This window comes from Theobroma cacao, chromosome 8 (genome assembly GCF_053813885.1).
Source record: "Theobroma cacao isolate CCN51 chromosome 8, ASM5381388v1, whole genome shotgun sequence".
Classification (NCBI taxonomy): Eukaryota; Viridiplantae; Streptophyta; class Magnoliopsida; order Malvales; family Malvaceae; genus Theobroma; species Theobroma cacao.
This window is the reverse complement of record NC_142646.1, coordinates 29,291,885-29,303,668: the sequence shown is the minus strand read 5'-3', so window position 1 is coordinate 29,303,668 and position 11,784 is coordinate 29,291,885. Positions and strand designations below refer to the sequence as shown.

General features: G+C 31.6%; 1 protein-coding gene across 1 annotated transcript; it reads left to right on the top strand.

The window, feature by feature from the left end:
- The first annotated feature begins 6,581 nt into the window (after window positions 1-6,581).
- LOC18593052 (beta-amyrin 28-monooxygenase-like) lies at window positions 6,582-8,417 on the top strand. The gene is made up of 3 exons (XM_018125629.2): window positions 6,582-7,544; window positions 7,675-7,862; window positions 8,002-8,417. Exons 1-3 carry the CDS (start codon window positions 6,596-6,598, stop codon window positions 8,293-8,295), a joined length of 1,431 nt encoding a protein of 476 aa, XP_017981118.2. The 5' UTR covers window positions 6,582-6,595; the 3' UTR covers window positions 8,296-8,417.
- Window positions 8,418-11,784: the final 3,367 nt, after the last annotated feature.

Here is an 11,784-nt window from a genome sequence, read left to right as displayed (position 1 = left end):
ATTCAAAAACTTTTCAAATTGCTTATATATTTTCTTTTGCTTCAATGCTTAAGGAAAAGGAACGGGAGGCACATCTGACTTGACTTGTGGTGGTGTAGATGCTTCCTACCTTTACTTAACTTTATCAACTTGAACTTGCTTGCTAGAAGTATGCTTTTGATCAACTCTATCTCCACCATCTACCACTTCCTTATCTTTTACCTCATCAAGCTACTTACCACTCTTCATAGTAATTGCATTGCGTTGCTCCTTTCCTTCTTTTATGGGATTGGGTTCAATGTCACTTGGTAAAGTTCCTTGAGGCCTATTATTGATGGCATTGGCAAGTTGACCCATTTTTGTCTCAAGATTTCAAAGTGATGTTGTTGTTGAATTTTCTACTCACGCAAATGTACGTATCGCAAAGTTAATATAGATATTAGTAAAGTGTCGATCCCACAAAGAATTGAATTAATCCTTACTCCCACAAAGAATTGAATTAATCCTTACAGTTAACTACTAAAATTAACACACCTTAATTTTATCTAAACAATTAAAATTAAAAGAAAATCTTAAATTAATAAACTAATAACGAAAACTAAAACTTAATCTAAACTCTATTAGCAAATTTACTTTATTAAATGTGAATGACTACCAGACCTAAGATTATGATATCCCTTAATACTTTATCTAATTATTGTCTCTCTCTCTCTTAACTTAGTTTAATGAATCAAGTTGCTAACCTAGAGTCTTAAATTATTTACAAGTTTTGGTCGAGTTTCTTATAAAAATACATTTCTCAATTAATTTACTATATGTCTATGCAAATTAAATTGAAGAAAGATTCATTAAGTTTATGCTCTAATTTTAGTTACGTATGGCTTATAGGTGTATGTCTACCCTATATGCAAATCAAACCACTTAATCAACTAAGTGAATTCAATCATATGCTATCCTATTCAAGGTCTACCTAAATCTCCTTCATCAAGGTTTAACCTAGGTTTTCAATTCAATCTAATTGGTGATCAGGTAATTAGAAGCATTAAGAACAGAATAAAATAAACAACCTAAATCCATCAAACATAAGTAAAAGAGAGATAAATAATTCAGACTATATATTGAGTTCAATCATAATCTTAAATTAAAAATTTAGTTCCCCATCAAGTTATACATCATCATCGAATAAAATATAAACATTAAAACCAAAAGAATAAAAGAATAACAAAAAGATAGAAAAAACCAAGGAATGAATTCTTGATCTCCAAATCTCCTTGAATTCTTCAAATTCCTTTATTAACTTTGCAGCTTGACTCTCAATTGTTAATCCGGTGTTTTCTCTTTTCTCTTAAGTCCTCCGAAAGGTTATTTTTTATAGGCTTTGAAGTTAGGCCAAGTTGGGTGAAGAAAGAAGTCAATTTCAGCTGGGATTTCCTTATCAGACTATGTAAGTCACAGTTTGCCAAATTAATTAACAGAAATCGCAATTGCTCTAGGACCACTGCAGTATGTCAAATTGAATAATATTTTTCACTATTCTACAGCCCGAACTAGTAAATTTGTAAACATAAAAGTTATAGATCTTTCTCTTATCTTTCCAATGGTCTAAGAATCGTTTAATTTGAAGCTCTGTAGAAAAAGTTATGATCAAAATACCGAAGCATATACATTGGAAGTCTGCACCTCGAAATTGCTCTTTTTCTTCCATTAAAATTCTTCTTTCAAACACCTACAAAAACACAAGTAAATTAATAACAACCTATCTTAACCATATTAACACCAAATTAAGTATAAAATTAATCGAAATTAGATTGACTCACCTAATTTAAAATAATTAAATAAAACCTACTAATTTCTATGCATTACTACAAAAACCTAGCCAAATTATTATCAAAATTAAGCCCAAATAACTCTATATCATAGAGTTATTAGATGCTACCTGACTTTGAATTATATTATCATTCTTAGCCATGTAATGTATAAACATCTCTTCCATTATTAGCTTTTTCTTAGGCAAAAGAGCTTTAGCTTGTGGTGGAAAATCAAGAGGCAAATTTGGCTTTGCTACTGATAAGGATCCTTGGTTGTTACTTAGCTAGAATTGTACTTGCTGGAATACGGATTATTCTACTATTTATTAAAATTTCCAACAAATTGTGTAGATTCAGCATTAATTAGACATTGATCATTGGAATGCTCAGATTTGATTTGACCATTATGGTTTATAGTTATAAGCACATGAATCAGCCTAAAATGAACATTCGTAATTGATGTGTGGTCATGAAGTAAACGGCTAGTAAATAAATCTGCTTTAAGGATGAGCTTAAATTTTGCTATGATTATCATGAAGCTAATGAATTAGAGGACTAGTTATGGATTTGGTAGCTTAAAGTCAAATGACTTAAAAATGTTAATTCTGGTCTAAACCTCATATGGGAGTTCTATATTTGAGCTTGGTATACAAACTGCTTTAAAGATCAATTTAAAAATCTATTTGGTTCAGTATGCAACCTATGATATAAATGATTAGTCCTAAATGTGATTTCTCTAAAGGTAAGGGAGTTAGAAAATGCTTAATTTTGGATAAACTCTAAGAAGGAGCTTCTACATCCTAAGATTAGGAAATTTTGATCTTATGACTGCAAAGGCGAGATGTAATAAGTAAGTGAATTGTCCACCTTACAAATATAATTTGTTAAGGATTGATGAGTAAAGTTAAGACCTCAACATTAAGTGATGTACACTTTGATATTTATGTACTTAAGAGTTATTTGGAGACCATTGCTTAACTAAGTTTGCACTAAATGTTATGATAAAGGTATATGATTGCTAGTAGTGAAATATGCCCACAAGATGATTTTGGCATACCACAAAATGTGGAATAGATATGTCGAAATTAATGCTCTGATTGTGTACTTGAGATAGAAAACAAGTTTTGCAAATTGTGGTTTTCATGATCATGAATATATGAAGCTTATCAATATGTAGGCATGTTCTTGAAGTTGTACATTTTGTGATTCACATGCATCATATGGAAGGAGATATCCCATAGAGGGATTTAGTCTAATTGGTGGTTACATGACTATTGGCTTGGTATAAGATTGAGAATGCCCTAACATATATGTGGAGTGTATTGTGAAAGGTCAAAAAGCCACATATACACTAATAAGATCAGTAACATGAATGATGGGGGAAATATGGATGTTGTTATGACGAGTATAAAAAGCTTAAGGATAATCAATGCAAATATACTAAGTTAGTTCTGTATGGTCAGGATTAACGACAAGGACACCTTGGGAGATTTGAAAATAATGTCCATTGGGACCAATGAGCTGAAATGCTATTTGGCATGCATTGAATTATTAAAGTTATGAGTGGCTTTGAAAATAAGCCTTTGATTGTTTGAGTCCTCAACGGAAATATGTTAAAGAATATAGTCCAGCAAGGATTTTCATTGAGAAGGTTGATTTAGAACAAGTAGACTAAAGTACATAATTGTGTTCTTGCGAGGAATGACCTTCCTATGTTAAAGTACAAGGAACGATTTTCATGGTGGTGAGACCTAACGATTGAATGGTGGTATTTTATATTCGAAGACCTCAAGTATGGATTCAATTCTAGAGGATTTTGAGAAATTTACAATAATAAATGGTGTTATTAATTGATGGCCATAAATTTGTCATGGTATGATGCATAGGTTGCGAAGCATAACTATATTAATGTAAGTGGTGTTTCTGGAAATATTAAAAGGTCAATATAGATGATTATTGATGGTACGAATGGTTATAAGGCGTGTTATCAAATATTTTCTATTATATTATGGAAATCTAGATTTCAACATTTGTACAATGAAACTATGTTGGACGAAATGATCTTGTCTTGATTCCAGATCTTTGGTGGACGTAAGAGTACATGCTATGACATTGTGGATCTGTCTATAAGAAAAAAGAAGTTGTTATAATGTGTAAATCAAAATCCTCTAGATAATAAAGTTTCAATACAAATTTTGGATGGATATTTCTAGCAAAATTATGATAATACAATAAAGATTAATATATATAAAAAACAATTCTTGATTTTTGATAGCATGTTGGGAAAATTAAGAAGATCTTTCTTTGAATAAAAATTTCTCAACTTTTGCTAGCATGTTGGGAAAATTGAGGAAAAACTCTTTCTAAAATTTTTGAGTTTTCTCCTGCACATTGAAAAAATTTAGAAAAGATTTTCATACTCGATTTTCATCAGCACATTGGGAAACTCAAGAATAGTTTTCTTTTAATAAAATTTTCACGGTTTCCACCAACATGTTGAGAAAATTGAGAAAACATTATTTTTGGATTTTCGCCAAAACGATGGAAAAATTAAAAAGAAAAAAGGTTCTCATGAAATTTCTCGATTTTTGTCAACATGTTGGGAAAGTCAGGATGAGTTTTTCCGGTAAAATTTCTCAATTTTCACCAACACTTTTGGAAAATTGAGGAAAGTTTTCTCTCAACTTTTTGAATTCCTTTTTCATAAAAAAGGTGTATACAAATTAATGATTAAGAAAAATAAAATAAAATACGGAATTAGAATTTAATAAAGCTAAAAGATAACACGTGATTAATTTGGTGTCATTACTCAAATGGGCATTGCAATGGTGTGCTAATACATTCCTCACATATACCTATGCTCCTGTACCTAATCGATTTCGTAAGTCAGAACTTATTCTTTTTAATAAATCTAAGTTAAGCCTAATACTTCATTAAAAAAAATAGATTCATTTAGGTGATTAATCGCACTTAAACAACAAATATTGATGACAACTCCTTTTATATCTAACGATTGAGTTTACGGACTCATGTTATCATAAGTACAATAATGAATATATTGTTATATGTTTCTATCTTTGCACAATGTATGCAACACTTAAAATTGATAACAACAAATTTACGTTATGTACGACAGCCAATAATATTTTTGCATTAATCATTCAGTTATAGCAATATAACAAATTATAGTAATTTTGTTATTAAATGCGCATTTACGCAACCATTACAGAAGCATCGGTTGCAAGTATTACTTTCCCATGCAAGCATGCCCCTAACACATTACAAAATTTTTAGTTGTTCCTTTCCTTCCTTTTTTTTCTTCAACTCCTTTGAAATTAAGCTACTTTCGTTATAACACATTCCGAAATAACTTTCACAATTCTTATTTTTATTTACCTTTAATTTCACAATTTTTTATCATCTATTCACAAATATTAACACCAACTATTTATAAAAGTTGGCAAATCCAATGTATTTTGTAAATAAATACTGCTTTTGTTGAAAATTATTTATAAAATTTTATAAATTTGCTGCATAACGTATGTCTTCCGCTAGTCATTATTATTATAAGTCTCATAAATATAATAAAAATATATTAATAATGCATTAACGTGCAAAATTGACCATATACTAGTTATTATTAAAATAAGCAAAACGAAAAAAGATCCAACCACTACTACAAAATTGAGTTTTAATCACATTTCTTTAAGTAATATACGTATTTCTTTTTTTTTTGTAGTGAAATCTTACAAAGTGCAGTTATTTAAACTTTTAGTTTCACTTTTTTTTCACATTTAGTAGCAATATAAAAAAAATGCAATTTTTACTAATGTATGTAATTTTTATGGTTATATTTTATTCATAATGCATCTGAAAATTTATATAGTGGAGTCAAATATACAAAAATGTTCTAAAAGGTATAAAAAAAAGTGTTATTAAAAGTATTTTTAACAGCACATTTTAAAAATGTATTATCTTTAAGTCAAATTTGTTATAATGAATAGAAATAAAGATAAAAAATCAAGCACATTTGTCACTTTTAAATCAAATATCTCATGTCAAGACATGAGATAAATTCTAATGAACAACGAGTTGCAAAGTAACAGCTTAGTTAAACGAGTTGCAAAACTTTATTAACAGCTGTTAAAATTTGGAATCAAACAATGTTGTGCCAAATTTGTCAAATTCTAACAGCCTATTTTTTGTTCTTTAAGGATAAAGAATCAAGACTTGACTGCAAACAGTTCAAACGTGTTTTTGAGTTCAAGCGTCTTCGCAACCACCTGCACCTTTTTGACCATGGAGTTGTGAAAATGAGACAATGAAATTCATTTTGATTTGCTGATGTGCAAAGCTTGCTGCATGATGCATGTTGTCTCAAAACAAGACAAGTTGTACTTTTGAATACTGTATGCCAATTATTATTAAAATAAGTAGAAAAGGAATAGCGATCCAACAGAAATAAAGAAATAAAATCAAGCACATTTATCACGTCTAAATCATGAATCTCGAGTCAGGACATGAGATAAATTGAATTCTAAAGCAGAACAAGTTGCAAAATTTGTCAGCTGTTAAAATTTGGAATCAAGCGATATGCTTTGCCAACTTTGTCAAAATTTAGAAGCTGATCAAATTTTCGTTTGTTATACTAAATGACTATAAATATGGCAAACAGATGTGAGATGCATATCCATTTGTTCCTCCTTATATTTTGTAGATGATTCTGGGCTCGTTCGGCACTCCAGTGTGTAATTACACCTTTGTTAATTAAAGTAGCAAAGGTAGGGGGAAAGATTAATTAAGCAGGCATGGACATTGCTTTTTTGATGCCATACTTAGTCCACTTTGTAGTTTTGTACGTGTCTGTTGGTGTCATCTACTTGGTTTACAAGTACAAATCCAGGGCCGCCACCCCCAAGCTGCCTCCGGGTAGAAAGGGTCTCCCATACATTGGCGAAACCTTGGACTATGTGCTGGCTTCGAGAAGGGGAACTCCTGAGAAATTCGTAACTGACAGAAATACCAAATATTCATCCGATGTGTTCCGTACATCATTGCTAGGAGAGGACATGGCTGTCTTTTGCGGTGCTGCTGGCAACAAGTTCCTCTTCTCTGGCCAAAACAAATATGTTACATCGTGGTGGCCGCGTCCCATGAAGAAAGCTTTTTTGGATCCATCTAGTGTTGATAATTCTTCCGCAGAAGAATCCACTAAACTTCGGGCCTACCTGCCTTCTTTGCTCAAGCCAGAGTCCCTTCAACATTACGTACCCGTCATGGATAGAATGGCAAAGGAGCACCTAGACCAACATTGGTCCCCCTATAATCAAGTCCAAGTTTTCCCGCTTTCCAAGAAGTACACCTTTTCACTCGCCTGTCGTCTATTCATGAGTGTTCGAGATCGGGAGGAGATAGAAAAATTTGCCAAGCCTTTTTCTATTGCCACTGCTGGTCTCGTATCCGTGCCCATTGATCTTCCGGGAACAACATTCAATCGCGCCGTGAAAGCAGGCAGAGTGATTCGCCAAGAGCTTTTTGCCCTCATTACCAAGAAGAAAAACGAGCTGTTGGAGAAAAGGAGAACGGTTGCTTCAGACTTGGTGGATAACATGCTGCTGGACGGTATGACTGAGATAGAGATCGGCAACAAGATTGTAGGCTTCTTTATTGCAAGTCATGACACAACAAGTACCGCAATCACCTTCACTGTTAGCTATCTTTCTGACTATCCTGACGTATATAACAAGGTGTTGGAAGGTATGTAAATTAGTCGGTCATTAATTTGGATTTTAGCACCAGGAGGCTCGTGGACTCCTATCATTTACTAATATATTTAAAATTTCTATCGGGCAATTAATTAATGTTTCATCTTGTTGGTTAATTGCAGAACAAATGGATATTTTAAGGTCCAAAGGGCCTGAAGAACCATTGAGATGGGAAGATATTCAGAAGATGAAGTACACTTGGTGCGTGGCATGCGAAGCAATGAGGCTGGCACCACCTGCTAATGGAGCTTTTAGAGAGGCCATCACCGACTTTACTTACGCAGGTTATACGATTCCAAAAGGATGGAAGGTAAGGACTCTATGTTTTCATTGCAAAAATCATCATGTCATTGTCATTTTTTTGTAGTTTTAAAGAATCTTTCCGTCCTAGCTAGCTACCTACCAATAAATACTTACCCAGCCCTTATTTGTTTTCTTTATTGCTTCAGGCCTTCTGGACTGTCCATTCAACACACAAGAATCCCAACTACTTCCCAGATCCAGAGAAGTTTGATCCTTCAAGGTTTGAAGGAAATGGTCCTGCACCCTACACATTTGTTCCATTTGGTGGAGGTCCCCGTATGTGCCCTGGGAAGGAGTATGCACGACTGGAAATCCTCACTTTCATACACAACCTGGTCACCAAATTCAAATGGGAGAAACTGAATCCCAATGAGAAGATTTCCTACATTCCTTCACCCATTCCAGAGGAGGGTCTGCCCATCAAGCTCCAAGCCGCATGAGCATCAAGGCTGACGCATTAAATAGAATAAATTAGTCTTTGGTGTCTCTTCCATTCTCATAAGCATGCAATTTCCATATCTATGCATTGTACGATAGGTTTTTAAAATAAGTTGAACTGTCATCTTATTTCAGTCGTTTCTATAATTGATATATTCTTTAGTCTAATCCCATGCCCCAAGTTTAATTAGATTTGCAAAAGGCTTCCAATAGCAACACCCTTTCCTCATTGACGAGAAGTTGTTAAAATTTTATTATATAACATATTTATATCAGCCTTAATAAATTACTACTATTAATTTTGAGAAATAAGAACTGAATAACTATAACTCTACACTTAATATCTCATCAACTATTAGATTAATTTTTCTATAATTTTACCAAATAATTTATGAGTATATCAAATATGTTATAAATAAAGGATAAAGTCCACATAAACTCTTATGATATGACATTTTTTCACATAGCACACTGAGATTATTTTTTGTTTCATATAAAACCTTATGTCTTACATCAGACCTGTTCTTTCTCTCATCAAGAGGTGGGAATGGATTTTATTTCCAGTCCAAGCCAAATAGATCTTTCTTATAGACTTTTTACTTTCTCATCAAGGGGCGTGGTTGTAAAATACTGTGTCCCCATTTCATGAATTTAATTATATTTTCTTTTGTGTATAAAATACTTAATTGACTTGTTGCACAAGAGTGAGAAGGTGAGGAGAGAGAAAAATTATAAAAGAAATCCAAAAAATGGTTAAATCTTTTATTTTGATTAAACAAATGAAAAACAAAAGAATCATAAACGAAAGGTTCTTATTATCTATTTCCAAAAAATTAACTAAAACTTTAACATCGTTACTCCTTTTGGAAATAAAAGTAAAATATAAAGTTTTATATGGAACAAAAATAACCTTATGGTCTTACGTGAGAAAATACCATATCACAAGTGGTCTATATGGAGTTTACCTTTTATTTATTTATATCATATTTGATAACATTATAGAAAAACTATTCTAATAGTTGACGAGCTATTAAGTGTGGAGTTATAGTTCTTTAGTTCCTTGTTTGCCAAAATTAATCTAAGCTAAATGTGATAAAAATGTTTAAAACCTATATTTGTTATACCTCTATCAAAAAGATAAAATATTTTAACTCCACCAATGAGGTAGTGATCTTAAAACCAATAAGTGGGTGTAGTGTAAGAGATGCATACATTGAGCAAGATCTATTTAAAGAGCACCATATAAGCTTGTCATCAATAATTAAAAGGAGCTCTATTACAAGTTATTAATTGCCCTTAGACTTGATAGATCAGTATGTTTTATTTAATATCTATATGACTTTAATGTTGTCAATAGGTATTGCTAAATTTAAAGGCTATACCCTGGTACATCGCGTTATATACATGCTAAATAAATTATATTGGATACTCAATAAAGGATTCACCATCTATTGAAAAAGATATTCAAGTGATTTTTATAAGATTGATGGACTCAAAAAATCTGATCAGTGTGACTTCTAGAAAATGTTTTCAAATTATATTATTTATATTAATATCTTAAGAGTTTTTGAAGAAAATTATTTTTCAAACTCCAACAAGATTTAAAATCATGAATTGGCACTAACATGAGTTAGATGTGACAGTGAAAATTATTTATCTATAAAGTCCATGAGGAATATGGCATGGTGAAAGGGTTTATTAGTAAACATTGTAATGAAAACGATCTCATTGATAATTCTTTTCTCTATAGAGGTCAGTTGTAATGTGCCGATAAACATTATTATAATTAGTGGGTAATTAAGGTTTCTTGATTAATTTAAAAAAATAAAATGATAATATTAGATTGAATGAAATTTCAAGTAAAATATTAGTCATGAGATGGCTTAGACTAGGGCCTATAGTTGTAAAGAGAAATCACTAAAGATCCCATACATTTTTTTCTTTTAGGTTTTATATATAAATCTTGTTTGATTATGGATTGGGCCTAGAGGATCCAAGGCCATTAGTACATCTATATAGGCAAGGTTTGCTACTTAGTTGTTGTGAAACCCCTCACTTTAGATGTGTATAGAAAAGTAAATCCTACTTGGTGAACAATTAAATTGTGTTTTTAGTCTAAAGATTTTTGAAAACTTTATTTAAAAAAGCTCAAATTTCAAGTTTACAAGTGTATATTTTCATAGGAGAGAGATGTAGCCAAAACGGATGTGTTTTCAAATTAAATTTTACATTTTAGAATAGAAGTATCAATACCCAAAGAACAAGTATTGATACTTGCTGCCCAAAAAACTTTTAAAATGATTTTGAAGAACAAGTATCAATACCTAATGAGCAAGTACTGATGCTTGAAACCCAGAAACTCAAGTATGAATACCTCACCCAAAAGTATCGATACTTGTTGTTGTTTACCTAAAAATAAAAAGGGGCAAAACAATATTTTCTACTCAAAAACTTTTTTTTATAGGTTTTTTGTCATTTTTTGCAGCCTCGGCTACCTCTCTCTCATTTTCTATCAACTTCTAACAACCTTATTGCTCTCTCTCACTAAAATAGCCCCATTTTTGAAGATTTGAAGCTTGGTTTTGGTTTTTGAATTAACAAAGGTAACATTTTCCAACTTTTAAATTTTCAAACTCTTGATTCCAATACTGATTTTAATCCTCTCAACAGATTTTGTGTTCTTTTAAAGCAACTAAGATTTTCAATAGGTTTCTCTCACTAGTAGATCACCAAGGTAAGGAATGAATAAAGATTTAAAAAGCTTAAATCCCTAGTTAGTTGAAGAACAATGGATTTAAGCTAGAAGAATTAGTTTTGAACAAACTCAAGTAGTTTCAAATTAACATAATTGATTTCTATGTGATTTATAGCTTAAGTAATGATTACAATGATTGTTGAATGCTTTAGGTGCTGTCGAAACTTTAAAGAACTCGTTGGAGTGAAGTGTTGCATATAGGTAAAGGTCAAGTATTCGAAGGTGAATGGATACACATTTTCAAGTATTTTAGTATGTAAAGCTAAGCATGGTTTATTGAATTGTTTATCTCGCATGATTTAAATGTTATTTTCATAACAATAAATCTTTTTAACTAAATATGATTTTTCTTTCAAAGAAGTTTTTGAATCTAAATACGTATGTAAATATCTTTACTATGTATTAGTTTTCAATAAGGGAGACAAGCCTTTTTAAATGATTTCCTTCAAAATGAATTCAAGATAGCATGTTGAGTATGAAATAAAAGTATGCTAGATGAGATGCTTAGGTGGATGTACCTATTCCCACCCATATGTTTATGAAATGGTTATGTGATATGTACATAAGCATGTAAAGAATGATTTTGAGATTTGTATGTGAAGTAGTACCACATACCTTATGAGATAAACATGATTATGAGTATGAGCTATAGTGAAATGTTAAATCCTATATGTTTATGAGAGCCTAGATGTGGGGCATGTACCACACGCACAATTATACATAACCACAAGTCGAG